At 40.7% G+C, this 19,300-nt stretch overlaps 1 protein-coding gene across 38 annotated transcripts in view; it reads left to right on the top strand.

Moving 5' to 3' along the window:
• The window catches only part of LOC101867430 (microtubule actin crosslinking factor 1), a 386,272-nt gene that overhangs the window by 332,939 nt on the left and 34,033 nt on the right, over positions 1–19,300 (top strand). For all 38 annotated transcript variants that reach the window (XM_074011478.1, XM_065533991.1, XM_074011506.1 and 35 more), the window contains 20 exons: positions 432–635; positions 2,704–2,935; positions 4,202–4,428; positions 5,490–5,612; positions 5,711–5,812; positions 6,438–6,539; positions 6,633–6,806; positions 6,898–7,053; positions 7,195–7,392; positions 7,936–8,064; positions 8,855–9,028; positions 11,617–11,772; positions 11,877–12,083; positions 12,218–12,337; positions 12,778–12,947; positions 15,247–15,406; positions 16,324–16,518; positions 16,852–16,980; positions 17,864–18,007; positions 19,069–19,257. In XM_074011478.1, coding sequence (XP_073867579.1) covers positions 432–635; positions 2,704–2,935; positions 4,202–4,428; positions 5,490–5,612; positions 5,711–5,812; positions 6,438–6,539; positions 6,633–6,806; positions 6,898–7,053; positions 7,195–7,392; positions 7,936–8,064; positions 8,855–9,028; positions 11,617–11,772; positions 11,877–12,083; positions 12,218–12,337; positions 12,778–12,947; positions 15,247–15,406; positions 16,324–16,518; positions 16,852–16,980; positions 17,864–18,007; positions 19,069–19,257 — 3,291 coding nt within the window. The remainder of the gene's footprint in view (positions 1–431; positions 636–2,703; positions 2,936–4,201; positions 4,429–5,489; positions 5,613–5,710; positions 5,813–6,437; positions 6,540–6,632; positions 6,807–6,897; positions 7,054–7,194; positions 7,393–7,935; positions 8,065–8,854; positions 9,029–11,616; positions 11,773–11,876; positions 12,084–12,217; positions 12,338–12,777; positions 12,948–15,246; positions 15,407–16,323; positions 16,519–16,851; positions 16,981–17,863; positions 18,008–19,068; positions 19,258–19,300) is intronic.

Here is a 19,300-nt window from a genome sequence, read left to right as displayed (position 1 = left end):
GTCAAGGAGTGGTTGGATTGCCAAAAATGTTGCTATTCATAGCTTATCCAGCTTGGTATCTCAGTCTGGGGAGGTAGACAATTATTAAACCATGTAGAGTAAAATAGAATACATAGAAGTACTTATGATTACAGAAGAGTGTGGAGTAGACTTGTATGACACAGGTGGTAGGGGAAGAGAAGAGAGGATGTTTCCAGGAAGGCTGCTAGGGTGATGAGACATCAGAACTGACTTTTAAAAATTAAGAGAATTGGGTAGAGTCAGAACCTAAGATTTAGGTGTTTTTCTGTTCCTGCACAAATGGTGAGATGCTGGGCCTTGCTGGTTTTTAACAATTTTGTTTGTTCCTCTTAAAGTTGATATTAGCTCTGAACAAAGTAAGTGAACTGGTATAAAAGTATTCATTATGGTTTAATTATTTTTTTACCTAGCAATTAAGGGAATCTATTGCTGAACACAAACCTCATATTGACAAACTACTAAAGATAGGCCCACAACTAAAGGAATTAAACCCCGAGGAAGGGGAAATGGTGGAAGAAAAATACCAGAAAGCAGAAAACATGTATGCCCAAATAAAGGAGGAGGTGCGCCAGCGAGCCCTGGCTCTGGATGAGGCCGTGTCCCAGTCCGCACAGGTATGTGTGTGTCTGACACTCATAACCTTCAACTGTCTGCTGTTCTAAACAAGAGGTCTCTGTATCGGGTATGCCTCTGTGCTCAGCAATGTCCAGACCAGCATGTTAATACTTGATTGGTATATAGAACAGAAAGCTTAGCCTATCTGCATTTTTATTCCAAGGAACATTGGCATACTGACATTCTGAGGAGAGTGAAATGCATCTTGGCTGGTATATATTGTCTGTTGATGGTTTCTCTGAAAACTTTATGTTGTGATGATCCTTTAGCACATGATTTTGGATAAATCTACCTTGCAGATTCAAAAGCAGTGACTGCCTCAAAAAAGTACTTGTTGAACCTGTTACTTTTTAGCTTTAGAGCAACAGCACATTAGTTTTCTTAAGCAACCAGCTAACTCATATTTAAGATGCTTGAGTAGGGAGTAGTAAGAGCCAAAGAGAAGCATAAACCAGCAGAGGGGTTTAAAGCATGTAACTACATACTTTCAACTAATATATTACTCTTAGTGGTACTGTTGTCATGTCTGGGTATTTTATTCCTATGTTTAGTCAATATTCTTGGTTAATATTTGTACTTACTCAAGTTTCTCCCCCCACCTTCCGTCCCATCTCTCACTCACATTGTGGAATGTGTTACTTTGTGTTGTTGCTGCCTGCTCCTGTCTTCCCCACATCGTCACATTTCATTGTTGTGTTGACCGCGCCCACCATTACAGATTACAGAGGTAAGGTACCCATCCCCATTGGGACTAGGGTGTTCTTATAATGCTGAAAATTGAGGTCATTACCTATAAGGGAATTTCCCTTAACTTTAGTGGAATAAATTTAATTAGTGCAGTTTATTATGTCAGTTTCATCTGGGGTGGAACCTAGACGTGAGAGAGTGATGGGAAGTGATTTTGTTAAAAGGAGTCCCACCATGTTTTTTCTATAGGACACTTGAAATTGATAAGCCTTTCTCTAACTAAAACCAGAGTTGGTTTGAGATAGATTTTTTCTTAGGAGGCAAGCTTATCTGTTTTGCTCTCTTTTCTCCCCTCTCTGCATCAAATTTTAATGAGAACTTTTCAGTTGTAGTCATGTTCTTCAAAGTACCAGAAAACTGGGACAGTAATAATTCTTTAAGAACAAGGTTAGATTTGGTCTTCCTTAATTACCTTAAATTATTCCAACATTTTTTCCTCTTATTGTTCCATAAGGTGGGTCATTAAATTGCATGCCATGATACTTTTAAACTACAAGTCGTGTAGCATATTAAGTTCCCCATCCATTTACACAGCTGGTGGAGGGCATCTAACTTGTTGGTCTAGTCTGTTGCATGCAACTGTCATCTCAGATGTTGACATACTGACTCTCAGCAGTTTCATAGTCTTGTCCCTTTTTTGTTACATGAGTTGGAATAGGAGAAATATTGTGGCAGCACTAAAGATTTGAATTGGTTTCTAGTATATTCATATATTTAGAGTCTTAAAAGAAATATTGGCTTTTTTTTTTTTTTTTTCTAATGGGCCAGTTCTGGTGTACTATGCCCAAAACAGTTTTGTAGTTTTTTTGTGTGTTTTTTGTTTTGTTTTGTTTTGTTTGAGACAGAGTCTTACTCTGTCACCCAGGCTGGAGTGCAGTGGCACAATCTCAGCTCACTGCAACCTCTGCCCCCCAGGTTCAAGTGATTCGTGCCTCAGCCTCCCTAGTAGCTGGGACTACAGGCGCACACCACCAAGGCCGGCTAATTTTTTGTATTTTTATTAGGGACAGAGTTTCACCATGTTGGCCAGGCTGGTCTCGAACTCCTGACCTCAGGTGATCCACACACCTCAGCCTCCCAAGGTGCTGGGAGTGAGCCACACAGGTGTGAGCCACTGCCCCTCACACACACAGGTGTGAGCCACTGCCCCTGGCCCAAAACAGTTTCTTAACCAAACTCAACACTTAACAGCCATTGGGCTAGACTGAGCACAGGTTATCCTAAACAGTACTAGGACAATATCTTGTCCTTATTCCTTAACATTTCCCCAAGAAGAGTGATGAGGTATGCTGTGATGGTAATGTTCCAACATTTGTTTAGTTTCATGATAAAATTGAGCCTATGTTGGAGACACTGGAGAATCTTTCCTCTCGCCTACGTATGCCACCACTGATCCCTGCTGAAGTAGACAAGATCAGAGAGTGCATCAGTGACAATAAGAGTGCCACCGTGGAGCTAGAAAAACTGCAGCCATCCTTTGAGGCTTTGAAGCGCCGTGGAGAGGAGCTTATTGGACGATCTCAGGGAGCAGACAAGGATCTGGCTGCAAAAGGTGCTTGATGACTGTCATTATTTTTAAAAATCAACAGAATAAATTCTAGGCTGTGGTTATTTTCAGCATCCCACCAGATTTATTTCTTTCTTTGAATGTAAAGGCAGTCCCCAGTAATGAGTATTCCAGAAAGTCATTGGAAAATCATTTGGAATTCAGAACACATTTCCCCATTGAAACAAGGTTACAATTGGTAGTTAGATTCCCAGGCCAGGAAACAAAAGCTCCTTTAACCCCTAACGTGAGTAAACTACGGTATCAGTAGTGGGTAGAACATAGCTACCTTTTGTAACACTTTCCATGGGAAACATACAAGTTTAACACAGAACATTGGAAACAGAGTTCTCATCTCAGCCCTTTTGTAAGTTAGGGGTTTTGCACTACCTTTATAGTAGGTGATAGCTCATTTCTGGATTACTTCTGTAATCCCTTTATGTGGGAGACCAATGTAAGAGGAAAACGCTAGTGTAGAAATAGGCCAGGGCCACCCGCAGTGGCTCATGCCTGTAACCCCAGCACTTTGGGAGGCTGAGGTGGGCAAATCACTCAAGGCCAGGAGTTCGACACCAGCCTGGCCAACATAGCAAAATTTTGTAAAAATACAAAAATTGGCTGGGCGTGGTGGTGTGCGCCTGTAACCTCAACCATTCAGGAGGCTGAGGTGGAAGAATCACTTGAACCTGGGAGGCAAGTGAGCCAAGATCACGCCGCTGCACTCCAGCCTGGGTGACAGAGTGAAATTCCCTCTCTTTAAAAAAAAAAAACAGAAAGAAAGAAAGAAAGAAATAATAGGCCAGGTGCGGTGGCTCATGCTGATAATCCAAGCACTTTGGGAGGGCAAAGTGGGTGGATCACCTGAGGTCAGGAATTTGAGACCAGCCTGGCCAACATGGTGAAACCCCGACTCTACTAAAAGTATAAAAATTAGCCGGGCATGGTGGCGCATGCCTGTAATCCTAGCTACTTGGGAGGCTAAGGCAGGAGAATCTCTGGAACCCGGAGGCAGAGGTTGCAGTGAGCCGAGATTGCACCACTGCACTCCAGTCTGGGTGACAAGAGCGAGACTCCGTCTCAAAAAAGAAAAGAAGAAAAGAAAGAAAGAATAGTAAAACTAAAATAGAAAATTATCCTTTAGTTATAAATGCTTAGCATTTTTTTTTAAAGATAGTTTCGTTGAAAAGGTCAGAGTTAGATGGAATTTCTGAAGAGACCAATTTCAGGCTCTTAGGGAAGTTCTATTCATATCTCTTTTTTTAACCTGCTCAGAAATCCAGGATAAATTGGATCAAATGGTATTCTTCTGGGAGGACATCAAAGCTCGGGCTGAAGAGCGAGAAATCAAATTTCTTGATGTCCTTGAATTAGCGGAGAAGTTCTGGTATGACATGGCAGCTCTCCTGACCACCATCAAAGACACCCAGGATATTGTCCATGACTTGGAAAGCCCAGGCATTGATCCTTCCATCATCAAACAACAGGTTGAAGCTGCTGAGGTAAGAAGGAAACAAAACCTTTTCTTTTAGGTGTCTGTCCTCTAGAAAAAGCACTTTATCAAATCAAAGTGAGGTATGTTAATAGCTTAGCCAGGCTGAGCACCTTAAAGGTTTCTGTTTTTGTTTTTGTTTTTTGCTCTTGTCACCCAGGCTGGAATGCAATTGCATGATCTTGGCTCACTGCAACCTCCGCCTCCCGGGTTCAAGCGGTTCTCCTGCCTCAACCTCCTGAGTAGCTGGGATTACAGGCATGCACCACTATGCCTGGCTAATTTTTGTATTTTTAGTAGAGACGGGCGGGGGGGGGTTCCCCCCCATATTGACCAGCTGGTTCCAAATTCCTGACCTCAGATGATCCACCCACCTCGGCCTCCCAAAGTGCTGGGATTACAGGTGTGAGCCACTGCTCCAGGCCTAAAGTTTCTTTTTAAGTTGAGACATTCTCCAATTGAAAAAAACCTGCTCATTATATTACATTTCTTAAGTGTAGAAAAATAGACGGTAGACAATAAAAATCGATTTTTGGACTCATTATCTAGAGATAACAGTTGTTACTTTGACATACTTTTTTCTAGTCTTTTGGTGCTTTTTTCTTTTTTTTCTTTTTTTTTATTTTTATTTTTTATTTTTATTTTTTTGAGACAGCCTCTCACTGCAACCCAGGCTGGATTGCAGTGGCACGATCTTGGCTCACTGCAACCTCCACCTCCCAGGCTCAAGCAATCCAGCCATCTCAGCCTACCTAGTAGCTGGGACTACAGTCATATGCCACCACACCCGGCTATTTTTTTGGAGGCAGGAAGGGATGAACCTTTGGTAAATGATTGAAGCTCACTGTGCCTTTTCTGTACTATTTTATATATACATATATCTATATGTAATACATATTTTGTGTATATGAAAAATAACCACTTAGAGTCTGAAGCTTTAGCGTCCAGATAAGTGAAATTGACAGTTACATTGCTCATCTGCTATTGATGGGGTATAAATCACATTTGCAAAGTTTGGTAAGTTCTGTTCTGTTTTCTGTTTTGGCTTATATTCTGTTCATTTACATGTAGACTATTAAGGAAGAGACAGATGGTCTGCATGAGGAGCTGGAGTTTATTCGGATCCTTGGAGCAGATTTGATTTTTGCCTGTGGAGAAACTGAGAAGCCTGAAGTGAGGAAGAGCATTGATGAGGTGTGGAGAAATGGATGAGGCATTCAGTTAGAACATTAGTGGGCTCAGACTGAAGAGTGATACTGATTGAAGAATGTGATTGAATGTTTTTCCCCTAGATGAATAATGCTTGGGAGAACTTAAACAAAACATGGAAAGAGAGGCTAGAAAAACTTGAGGATGCTATGCAAGCTGCTGTGCAGTATCAGGACACTCTTCAGGTGAGAGGCCAGTAGGTGACCACCAAGGAAATACAGGTTCTGTTTTTTGTCATTTTTATCATTTTCAGAATTCAGCACAAGAGTGGATCACCTTCACAGGACTGCAGACCTAAGATAGTGCTATTTCCACAAATCTAGCCAAAGTTCCCCACTTGTAGTGAAAAAAGTAGTGACATCTGTCTGAATTCTTACTCTTCCTGCCATTTTTATCGTTCCCTGCTCATCATAGATTCATTCAACTATGTTGTGAAGCTGGTCTTACTGTGAAAGTCATTGCTTGCCAGAGGTTCCAAACCCAGGTTATCTTCAAGCACAGTTTGGCACAGTTACTTCAGAACACCATGAGCTTGCTAGCTGGGATTGAGAAATCTTAACTTTTATTCAAATTTAGTTCATTTCCAAATTGTACTTTATTTTGAACATTATTTTGATAATGTTGGCTCCATTATTAAATCACTGTATTATTAAAAAGATCATTATTCCTTATCTGTGCCCCTTACCTAAAATCACAAACAGCACAAGGTGCTTTGATTGATTTATGTCTTCTTATGTTAGCAGGGATAATGTTCATTCTCTCCCAAATACTTCTGGTTGTTTTTGACTGTTTACTTGTCTTTTGTTCTAGTCTATGTTTGACTGGCTAGATAACACTGTGATTAAACTCTGCACCATGCCCCCTGTTGGCACGGACCTCAATACTGTTAAAGATCAGTTAAATGAAATGAAGGTTTGTATCTGGGTATGGCTTTTGAAGAAGAGTTGTTTTATTTTAGTTTTTAAAGACTTGATTTGATGTTAACATTGAGTGTGTCTTTGGCAGGAGTTCAAAGTCGAAGTTTACCAGCAGCAAATTGAGATGGAGAAGCTTAATCACCAGGGTGAACTGATGTTAAAGAAAGCTACTGATGAGACAGACAGAGACATTATACGAGAACCACTGACAGAACTCAAACACCTCTGGGAGAACCTGGGTGAGAAAATCGCCCACCGACAGGTAAGGCAGGTGGTAGATGACATCAGTGAACTACTCTCTGCTCTTTTCTAATTTCCTAATGAATGTTCCCTTTCTGTCTTTTCCTGAGTAGCACAAACTAGAAGGTGCTCTTTTGGCCCTTGGTCAGTTCCAACATGCCTTAGAGGAACTAATGAGTTGGCTGACTCATACTGAAGAGTTGTTAGATGCTCAGAGACCAATAAGTGGAGACCCAAAAGTCATTGAAGTTGAGCTTGCAAAACACCATGTAAGTATTTTCATTTCTTCATCTCTAACCCTATTGAGACCAGATAATTGCCACCAGAAGCAATCGAATGTTGTGTATACCTTAGAGAACCAAGTTAGATGATCTCCATGGAGATAAATTATGTTGTTCAACATTTTTTAGGTCCTAAAAAATGATGTTTTGGCTCATCAAGCCACAGTGGAAACAGTCAACAAAGCTGGCAATGAGCTTCTTGAATCCAGTGCTGGAGATGATGCCAGCAGCTTAAGGAGCCGTTTGGAAACCATGAACCAATGCTGGGAGTCAGTGTTACAGAAAACAGAGGAGAGGGAGCAGCAGCTTCAGTCAACTCTGCAGCAGGTACATGTGACATCCAAGTGAGGTAGGAAGAGCTATACAGATAACAGAAAGCCTGTCTAAGAGAGAGGAGATCAATTTGAAAAGCAAAGAACCCCTTATGTCTTGAGGGGAAGGTTCATACTGTGCTGTAATTTATCTGGAAAGAGCAGCTTTTGATTGGGTAGTTCTTTTTTGAATTCGTTTGTAGCTCAGTCTTTTTATTCACTATTCAAAGTTAGTAGAGCTTCACTTGTATGATTCCCTTTTTGTGTTGGATCAAGTCAGGTCTCTCCCTGTTCAAGAGTACCTTAATCATATAGTCAATTCACCTGATTGTGTCAGGCATTTATAATATGTTATAGTGAGGTCTAAAGGGTTCTGCTAGATTCTAACAATAATATTGGCCCCATGCTAATCTGGCAACAGAACAGCTTTGCCAGAGAGCAGCCCAGAATTCCTCCCTCAAGATAAATTCCTCATATCATTTGGAAAGTTTACTTTTGAAGCTGAGAATTGATTACTGATGTGGTTGACATATCTTTTTCTATATCTTTTTCTCAAAAGGCCCAGGGCTTCCACAGTGAAATTGAAGATTTCCTCTTGGAACTTACTAGAATGGAGAGCCAGCTTTCTGCATCTAAGCCCACAGGAGGACTTCCTGAAACTGCTAGGGAACAGCTTGATACACATATGGTAATAGCAGTTTTTTTAAATTGAGTATAAGCATCCCATATTCAATAGCTCCCTTCCAAGTTCATAGTGATGTATTAATATGTATCTGGAAATCTACAAAGAAGTGCATTTTTACCAAAAATATAGTATAACCTTTGGGGATTGCTCCCTGTTACAGGCTTCTAATACCTTACAGTAGGCAGCAGTAGTGACAGGCAAGGGTCAGCTGGAAATTTTGAGTTAATCGGCTTTATTGGCACACATATATTGACTTGAAGATGACAGCATCAAGAAGAAAAATATATAACACAGATGTGTTTGTACTTAAGAAGGAAACTACTTAATGGAGGTTTACGGAAATCAAATAGTTACTAACAGTATTTCAAGAATGCATGCTAGAACCAAAAGCAACATAATTTCTAGGCAAATTTTTCATGAAAAGTGGAAATAGATTATTGGAGTCTTTTGAGGGATCTCTAATCCTTAAAAAATGTTTTTCTTCTATCGGTGATAAAATTATTTTAACATTTTAATTTGTCACTTGTTATTTTATTTAGTAAAATATGTTAATATTTACATTTTAATACAAATGAATTCTAAGCAATTAGTATTTCCTTATTACAGCTACTTTTATTATTAAGTATGGTGGGTCTCATTCCCTTATAGCTCAGCACTTGCACTGATTCCAAAAGAATGGCTTTTAATCAAGATGATCTCTTCCTGGACTTTCCCAGACTCTGCTACAGAATCTATATGTAGGTGTCTTCCAGAGAATGGGTATAATTGATATCTTTCCTGCCTTTTCTTGTAGGAACTCTATTCCCAGCTGAAAGCCAGGGAAGAGACTTATAATCAACTACTTGACAAGGGCAGACTCATGCTTCTAAGCCGTGATGACTCTGGGTCTGGCTCCAAGACAGAACAGAGTGTAGCACTTTTGGAGCAGAAGTGGCATGCGGTCAGCAGTAAGATGGAAGAAAGAAAGGTACAGTGTATGATCCCCATGTTTGAGTAATTTACTGACTGATTGCATGTATAATAATTGCCATCTCATTTATATGAAGATTTTTTGAAGACCAGGGTATTGTAACAGAAGTTGCAGAACTGATTCTGTCCGTGTTGAGTCGCATTGATGTTATAAGTTTCTGTTGTTGTTTGCTTATATAATTATTCATTCCTTACCTGTTAAGACATTACTGCCATTGTTGCTCTGTGGTGGGTTTTATGTCCTATATTAATCATCAATTTGTGTTCTACTTAAAAACAAGATTTTGCTGGAGTTGGTGTCTTGGAGTTGAGAGATTGGGGACAGGGCATGTAGGGACGATGACTAATAATTCTCCACAAGGAATTTGGTTCCTAATGTAAATGCAGTATGCAAGGAAATTTACTAGAAATCAGGAGAGAAGTAAATTATATGACCTCTTCCTACTCATCCTCAAAGATCAAATTCTCTTCTCTACAAAATAATGAAAGATGATTAGGGATGAAGGTGTTTGCCCAAAAAGATTATTTTTTATGAGTACAGAGTTTCACTGTATTTTTTGCTGGTCAGATCAAGCATGCAATATATACATAAACCTGTTGACCACATTCACTCAATGAATAGTTATTGAGCAAGTGTGTGCCAAGCCCCGTGCCTGATTTATGGTGGAAACACTAAAGATGACCCTATCATTGGGAAATTAATGAACAGAAGGACATAAAACACATGAATATCTTGAGAGAAGCATTAATTTCCTAAAAGCCTTCTAGCATGGGATTGGGTAATTTGGTTATATAAAGAATGGCTAAAGGACCTAAGTGTATGCTAATTCTTGGACAGGGCCAGACCTGGTGGCTCGCACCTGTAATTCCAGCACTTGGGAGGCTGATGCAGGAGGATTGCTTAACACCAGGAGTTTGAGACCAGCCTGGGCAATATAGCAAGACCCCATCTCTACAAAAATACCTAAAAATTGGCCAGGTGTGATGGCACACGCCTGTAGTCCTAGCTACTTGGGAGGCTGAAGTAGGAGGCTCACCTGATCCTGGAGGGTTGAGGCTGCAGTGAGAGGTGATGGTGCCACTGCATTCTAGCTTGGGTGACATCAAGAACCTGTCTCCAAAAAAAAAAAAAACACAACTAATCCTTGGACAGGCTGTCATCCATAGATCCTGCAGAAGGCAAAGCTAAGATTAAATAAACTATTCTAGCTCATAAACAAGAAATTTTCAGAGAGTTTTCTTAATAGTTGAGCAAAATACCTTAAGACATAGTTGCCCATCATCAGAAATGGTCAGGCAAAAACTGAATGTCAAGGATAGTTTATTATCTTGCAGGAACATTACCTTCAGGATCAGTAAAATCATTTATTAAATGTGTGTGGTGCTGTATTAAGAAAATACAAAGAATATGTAGATACAAAGAATATAAAGATATAAATTAGATATAAAAGTATATCTTTTATATCTATAAAGTAAATATAAAAAATATAAAGAATATGTAGATAGAATGATGTGGAAAGAATTCCTATCTAGGAAGTTGTAATATATTAATTTCTAAACATTCCTCTGTATATTTGAAGTGGATTTCATTTTTCCACCTGATTTGTTTAGATTGGGTTTGTACATTTTTATAACATTTATTGTAATAGCTTCTTTTTTGGGTGGCGGTGGGGGAGTTACAAAAATAACCTGAAAACGCAAAAAGGAAAATAGAAATTATAACCCAGTCAGGTAGAATTAACAAGTTAACATTTTTAGTGTACATCTTGGAGTTTTTTCTGTGAATATTTTGGAAATACTCATTTTTGCCAGCCCATCATTTTTACTTTGCCTGCCTAGTAGGTCGGCCAGAGGCAGAAGTCATTACCAAAAGGTTAGTGTAGGTCTCTGAGGATGGAGTTTATGAACTCTGTGGGATTGAAGTGTACTTGTGAGGAGCAGCCTTTTCCCTGAATGAGCTATTGTTGTTGCCGTTCTTAGGTAAATGAAAGTGTCTGAAAATCTACATCTAGTGTTGTCAGATTTTTGCCTAGAATGTCTTGGCTTCTTTCATTACCTCTTCTTCTTATAGCATAAGCATAATTTTCAGACTCATATTTTCATATGCCATATTTTCTGAAAACATGTATTTAAACAAAGAGTACTACATTGAACATCATCTTTGTAGTAAATTGCTTTTCATTTAGCCATTTTTATACCACAAAAAGTATATTAAAGGAAACTGAAACATTACCCAAAGCAGGTTGCAGATCCTACAGCTGTCACCACTGAAGGGTCTGTTCACTTACGGTTATTGAATAGTCTTAATCCCGTTCAAGGAAATGGAGAGTAGCAGAGAAAGGAACTTAGCTGCTTATTGTGCTCTATTTCCTTTTCCATGTACACAGTTCTTGCCCACTTGTTTCAGACAATAACATTAAAATGTCCCCTTCTTTACAAATAAAGCATGTTTGAAGGTCGATTAAATGAGGCTTCCTTTTTAGAGGTCATTTCATTTGGTGTACAATTCATGCCTTTGTTGCTGAAGCTATAATTCCTGAAATTGGCACTTTTTCTTTGTGTGTGTGTGTTTTACTTGAAATTCAGTCAAAGCTGGAAGAGGCCCTCAACTTGGCAACAGAATTCCAGAATTCCCTACAAGAATTTATCAACTGGCTCACTCTAGCAGAGCAGAGTTTAAACATCGCTTCTCCACCAAGCCTGATTCTAAATACTGTCCTTTCCCAGATAGAAGAGCACAAGGTAACTATGATATTACGATGCTGCCTTCTTTTTGAAAGCACTAATTGAAAGAAATGCCCCTTTATCTTATCTTAAGCTTAAAAAGAGCACTGTTGTTCCTTCAGGTTTTTGCTAATGAAGTAAATGCTCATCGAGACCAGATCATTGAGCTGGATCAAACTGGGAATCAATTAAAGTTCCTTAGCCAAAAACAGGATGTTGTTCTGATCAAGAATTTGTTGGTTAGCGTGCAGTCTCGATGGGAGAAGGTTGTCCAGCGATCTATTGAAAGAGGGCGATCACTAGATGATGCCAGGAAGCGGGCAAAACAAGTAAGTTGGGGAGGAGAGATACTAATTCACTGAAGAATCTTGGGCTGCATGTATTGAGTCTCTGGGATGATTCTCAAATGTGCTGTATAGTGTGTATATTCATTCCTGTTAACTTACTTCTTATGTAATTTTAGTTCCATGAAGCTTGGAAAAAACTGATTGACTGGCTAGAAGATGCCGAGAGTCACCTGGACTCAGAACTAGAGATATCCAATGACCCAGACAAAATTAAACTTCAGCTTTCTAAGCATAAGGTAAAGCAGTTAATTGGTCTTAGGTCCCAAGAATACTATTCACTAAAGCTTGTAGCTTGCCAAAAATACAAATCAGAGCTAGTAAAAGGAAAACCAATCGGTTAATGTTTAAAAGTCAAAATGATGAAGCCAGGGTTCCATTTTATATCTAGATAATCTAATCATGATATTTGCTCATTTAAATAACAGTTTAAGCAAAGTAGATATGGGAGTAACTAATTAAAACTGTAGGCTTTCACAAATTGTCAGGCACTTCTGTGTATGGTATAAACAAAAAATTATGAATTTCTTAAGGATAAGCTATGGTTAATTTTAGTTCAAAAAAACTGGTGACATTCATACTTTATTTGGTTTCTAGCCTGAAAACTCAAATTATTTTGTTCCAAATCAAGATGTCATCTGACTTTTAACACTTTTTTGTTTTCTTTCTGGAAACATAGGAGTTTCAGAAAACTCTTGGTGGCAAGCAGCCTGTGTATGATACCACAATTAGAACTGGCAGAGCACTGAAAGAAAAGACTTTGCTTCCCGAAGATACTCAGAAACTTGACAATTTCCTAGGAGAAGTCAGAGACAAATGGGATACTGTTTGTGGCAAGTCTGTGGAGCGGTGAGCATGAATGTCCCCTTCAGGGGTCTAACCGGGATCCCAAAAGCAAGAGGCTCTTACCAGATTCTATAAAATGGTAATAGGCCGGGCGCGGTGGCTCAAGCCTGTAATCCCAGCACTTTGGGAGGCCGAGACGGGCGGATCACGAGGTTAGGAGATCGAGACCATCCTGGCTAACACAGTGAAACCCCGTCTTTACTAAAAAATACAAAAAACTAGCCGGGCGAGGTGGCGGGCGCCTGTAGTCCCAGCTACTCGGGAGGCTGAGGCAGGAGAATGGCGTAGACCCGGGAGGCGGAGCTTGCAGTGAGCTGAGATCCGGCCACTGCACTCCAGCCTGGGCGACAGAGCGAGACTCCGTCTCCAAAAAAAAAAAAAAAAAAAAATGGTGATAAAGCTAATGCATCAGTAAGACGTTTTGTACCATCTTAATACCACCAGTTAGTTCAAAGACTATTATAATTTAAATAAAATGTATAAAAATTCTCATTTTAAACTTGAACTTTACTGTATTAGAAAGAGAGAGACCTATAAAATCAAAGCAACAATAATAGAAGATCAGTAACTCAAAAGTATTTGTAAATTGTCAATTTGTAATACCAACAGCTGTCTTATTGACTGCTCTGGGACACTCCAAAGCCTCTACATGCATTACCTCATTTTACCATAATGATACCTGACCTTTGCTGGGCAATTACTACTGAATATATACCAAACAGTGGCTAATAATAATTTAATCCTCATAACCACTGAGGTGGGTACCACTTTTATTGCCATTTTACAGATGAGAAAATGACCATAAAGAGGTTCTTAACTCCCCTAAGGTCACTCAGCTACCATATTGGCAAAGCTGAGGTTTAAATCGTGGCAGTTTGGTTCTAAAAGTTGTACTTTTATCTATTCGTACCCACTATGCCATGCTAAATATTACAATATCGCTACCCTATTTGTACTTTTTTTTCTTTTTTTTTTTTTTGAGAAGGAGTCTTGCTGTGTCTCCCAGGCTAGAGTGCAGTGGCGCGATCTCGGCTCACTGCAAGCTCCGCCTCCTGGGTTCACACCATTCTCCTGCCTCAGCCTCCTGAGTAGCTGGGACTACAGGTACCTGCCACCACGCTTGGCTAATTTTTTGTATTTTTAGTAGAGATGAGGTTTCACTATGTTAGCCAGGATGGTCTCGATCACCTGACCTCATGATCCACCCACCTCAGCCTCCCAAAGTGCTGGGATTACAGGCATGAGCCACCGTGCCCAGCATTTTTCTTTTTTTTTTGGTCTTGTTGAGACAGGGTCTAGCTCTCTCACCCAGGCTGGAGTGCAGAGCTTACTGCAGCCTTCAACTCGTGGGCTCAAGTGATCCTCCCACCTCAGCCTCTCGAGTAGCTCAGACTACAGGCATGTGCCACCACACCTGGCTAATGTTTTTTGTTTTTGTTTTTGAGACGGAATCTTCCTCTGTCGCCCAGGCTGGAGTGCAGTGGCACAATCTCGGCTCGGCTCACTGCAACCTCCGTCTCCCGGGTTCAAGCAATTCTCCTTCCTCAGCCTCCTGAGTAGCTGGGACTATAGGTGCATGCCACCACGCCCAGCTAATTTTTAAAAATATTTTTAGTAGAGATGGGGTTTCACCATATTGACCAGGCTGGTCTGGAACTCCTGACCTCTTGATCCACCCGCCTCGGCGTCCCAAAGTGCTGGGATTACAGGCGTCAGCCACCACACCCAGCCATTGGTTTTTATTTGAGTAGAGACAAGGTCTTGCTATTGTCCAGGCTGTTCTCTAACTCCTGACCTCAAGTGATCCACCTTGGCCTGCCAGAGTGCTGGGATTACAAGTGTGAGCCAACACACTTGGCCTGTACTCCAATTTTTTTTGATGAGGTGGCTGAGGTTCAGGGAGATGAAGAAACAGCCTAAGGTCACACAACTGATACAGAGCTAGGAGTTGAACTCCTGATTCCTGATCATTACCAAAACCATCATCTTTTACTTGGAATGGTATAAGGAGATTAACACAGACCTTGGGTTGTTAGAGTGTGCCTGTGTGTCACTGGGCTATAAGATGCCTGAAGGGTATCTCTCTCTGTCCCCTGTGCTACCCTTAATCCATTCTAGAGGGTGGTTTGATTTAAAATGTCTCACCATCTCTCAGTTACTTTTTACTCTATTTCTAACTGTTCTAATGTAGAAGTCACTCTCTATATAGGGTTCAAACAATATTCCCTTTCAGCGAGGCAGAATTGTGGGCCATTTGTAAAAGGAATCCCTAAAAATGGTAGCATTTGTGTGCATTTCTCAGGCAGCACAAGTTGGAGGAAGCCCTGCTCTTTTCGGGTCAGTTCATGGATGCTTTGCAGGCCTTGGTTGACTGGTTATACAAGGTGGAGCCACAGCTGGCTGAGGACCAACCCGTGCACGGGGACCTCGACCTCGTCATGAACCTCATGGATGCACACAAGGTAAGGGCGAGGTCTGGGCTATGTTGGAGTGCAGTGCCCTAGGATCTTCTACATGTGATTGCCTTGCCCTTCTTTCTAGGGGAGAAAGAGAGCCTGACAGTTGCTTTGTGTGTTCAAACAAACTGTTGCTGAGATTCTGCATTAGTCACAGAATTTACCAAAATTGGTTTGATTCAGATTTGGCAATGTGTAAACTTCACTTCAAGGTTGCCCCTCTTCCTGTTTGTTTCAGTTGAGTCACAAAATGGATTTAAATTCCAACGGAAACCCGTAAGATATCCATTTCCACTGACTCCTAAAATGGAAATGAGTGATTTTTTTTAAACCACTTCTGAACCTAACAGTCTTAACACCATGCACGCCAATATTTAACATCATCTCTACCTGTCATGTTGGATTATGTAATATCCTCCTGTTTCAGCACAAGCATTTAACTTTACCTTGAAATTACAACAGATTCTTGTTATGTGCAGAGCAGTTATGTTTTTATTTCCCATAATTCTGGAAACATTAGTATAATGATTACCATTTTACAGATGAAGAAACTGGGCCTTAAGCAACTTTTCAAAATTATGTGTCTCCCAAATGCCTGAGCTAGCATTTAGAGCCACTTTTTCTGGTTGTTTTTTTTTTTTTTCTTTTTTTTTTTCCATGAGATTTGGTCTCGCCATGTTGCCCAGACTGGTCTTGAACTCCTGGGCTCAAGCAATCCTCTCATCTTGGCATCCCAAAATGCTGGGATTGCAGGCATGAGCCACTGCGCCCGGCCTGGTTGTTTTTTCTTATACATTGCTCTGCCTCCCTCTATGCATAAAAGACACATGATTAGAACCTACCAAGAAAATTATTATTTCCCAGTGGTTTCTTGGACTCAAAACATTCCTCAAACAAACTAATTCTCCTATTTTCTTTTCTAGGTTTTCCAGAAGGAACTGGGAAAGCGAACAGGAACCGTTCAGGTCCTGAAGCGGTCAGGCCGTGAGCTGATTGAGAATAGTCGAGATGACACCACTTGGGTAAAAGGGCAGCTCCAGGAACTGAGCACTCGCTGGGACACTGTCTGTAAACTCTCTGTTTCCAAACAAAGCCGGCTTGAGCAGGCCTTGAAACAGGTAAGAGACATTTGCTGTCCCAACCCAAGGGATAGATCTGAGTGGGTTTATTTTGTTTTTCTTTTACTAGAATCTGTTCCAGTCAGTCTTGAATTAAGTGTAACAGAGTTGAAAATTGATATTCTGAATGTTCTATAAAACTTTAACATTCATTTTGAGAAATAATGAATTCAGCTGATTTTCAAAGATCTACAAATGAAAGATAACCTTTGTGGAGTTTTGATGAGGCCATGAAATGTCTGAATGAACACTGGACCCTTTCCCTGGCATGTCCCAGTGTCTAGGTCCTTGGCTGCAGAGAGAGGTTGAATCTTTTGTGCTTGGTTATTTCAGGCGGAAGTGTTTCGGGACACAGTTCACATGCTGTTGGAGTGGCTTTCTGAAGCAGAGCAAACGCTTCGCTTTCGGGGAGCACTTCCTGATGACACAGAGGCCCTGCAGTCCCTCATTGACACCCATAAGGTAATTCAGCCTTGCGGTTTGGTGACCTCATGCTACCTACCACCTTAAGGGCTGCCTACCACTAAATGAAAGCAACTTTTTCTTGGAATTATCAGAACTCACATGAGAAGGAACAAAACCAGTGGCCCTAGCTCATAGCAGGAATGAAAGGGAAATAGCTGTTGGGTTTTTTGACATCTTAAACATTAACATTCATTCTTAGAAAAGTAATATATGTTGGTTGTAACAAGTTTTTAAAACATGGTATTATATAAAGAAAAACGTGGACTATTTCATCTTCTTTCCTCCTCACCTGCATATTCCTTTGTTTGCCTTTCCTTATGTTACCAGCTTTAGGCCCTGATATGATCCCCCAGAACCACTTACCAAGCTGTAGAGTATGGTGCAGTGTCTGGGGTCTCAGTCTATCCTAAAGAGGTGGGAAATGTTGTTTCCCTTTTTAAATTTTTATTTTATCCACTCAGAGATTTTAATCATGGTTTTATCATTACATTCTGTTATGGGTATTTTTAAAATATTATGATTTTTATAACTATAATTATATTTTTCCAATACAAATATGTTTACCAACATGAAATGAATAAATGAAAAATGGGATTAAAAAAGAAAGAAACTAACTCGAATAGGAAAAAGGGGGCATACCTCTGTGTGTCCTATTCTTGTTGTCATCTCCACCACAGAAAGTCATTCTTGTGTAAACCCCTCACCTTCCCACATCTTTTAGAATTAAAATGCCATAAATAACTAAGTACAGGCTTTTAGAGGTCTGTGTCAACACGTGGAGGAAAAAGAAAACATTGAAATTTATCCCCCCTCAATGTAAACTAACAGTGCTGCTAATGTAGACTTTTTAAGTATTTGTTTTAAAATCTTTTTTGTTAAGGAATTCATGAAGAAAGTAGAAGAAAAGCGAGTGGACGTTAACTCAGCAGTAGCCATGGGAGAAGTCATCCTGGCTGTCTGCCACCCCGATTGCATCACAACCATCAAACACTGGATCACCATCATCCGAGCTCGCTTTGAGGAGGTGAGTCCCTGGTTCAGAGGAGGACCACACACGCCCAGTAAACTATTACTATAGTATAGTATTTTTCTCCTAGGTAAGGAATCTTTCACTCACTGTGAATATCTCAGCAAAAATTAAGTTAACATTTTAGTAAAGACTGTTTTCTTGGTAATGTGTGGCAACGAGGAGTAATAGTGTTGGCATAGTGCTATGTTAATAGTGACTTTCAGTGGACATGTTGTGTATAGTGTCCCCTCTTTCCTGGGAAGTCCTGTGTTAATAGGATGTAGAGCTGACCCTGGAACAATGTGTGTTTCAACTGCACAGGTCCACTTATATGCGGTTATTGTTCGGTAAATGCAGTCAGCCCTCCATATTGGTTGGGGTCCACATTCACAGCCAAACGTGGATAGAAAATACAGTATTCACGGGAAGCGAAGCCCATGTGTACAGAGGGCAGACTTTTGCAGGTTCCACAAAACCAATTACAGACCTTGAGTATGCATGGATTTTAGTATCCGCAGGTGGTACTGGGACCAGTTCCCTGTGGATACCAAGGAACAACTATACTAGATTTGCTTTCAAGAGAGCTGATATTTTATTCCAGCTCTTATCCCAGTTGTCACTGGGGTAATAGTGAAGTCTCTTGACTGTTTGGGTGCTCTCTCCTCTAAAAAGTCATTGGGTTCGCCGGGAGCAGTGGATCACGCCTGTAATCCTAGAGCTTTGGGAGGCTGAGTCAGGCGGATTACCCGAGCTCAGGAGTTCAAGACAAGCCTGGGCAACATGGTGAAACCCGTCTCTACAAAAATACAAAAAATTAGCCGGGCATGGTGGCGCAAGTCTGTAATCCCAGTTACTTGGGAGGCTGAAGCAGGAGAATCACTTGAACCCAGGAGGCAGAGGTTGCAGTGAGCCGAGTTTGTGCCACTGCACTCCAGTCTGGGTGACAGAGCAAGAGTCTGTCTCCAAAAAAATAAACAAAAATAAAAAGTCATTGTCAAAATCAGATGAAAAAGGGCTTTGGAAACAAAGAGGTATGCTTGACTGAAAGAGACCATGGTTTCCTTCTTTTTCCACAGGTCCTGACATGGGCTAAGCAGCACCAGCAGCGTCTTGAAACGGCCTTGTCAGAACTGGTGGCTAATGCTGAGCTCCTGGAAGAACTTCTGGCATGGATCCAGTGGGCTGAGACCACCCTCATTCAGCGGGATCAGGAGCCAATCCCACAGAACATTGACCGAGTTAAAGCCCTTATCGCTGAGCATCAGGTGTCTTAACCTCACTGTGTGATCACTGGTGTTTTCCATGTTG

This window comes from Macaca fascicularis, chromosome 1 (assembly GCF_037993035.2).
Source record: "Macaca fascicularis isolate 582-1 chromosome 1, T2T-MFA8v1.1".
NCBI lineage: Eukaryota > Metazoa > Chordata > Mammalia > Primates > Cercopithecidae > Macaca > Macaca fascicularis.
This window is presented reverse-complemented; position numbering and strand designations above follow the sequence as displayed.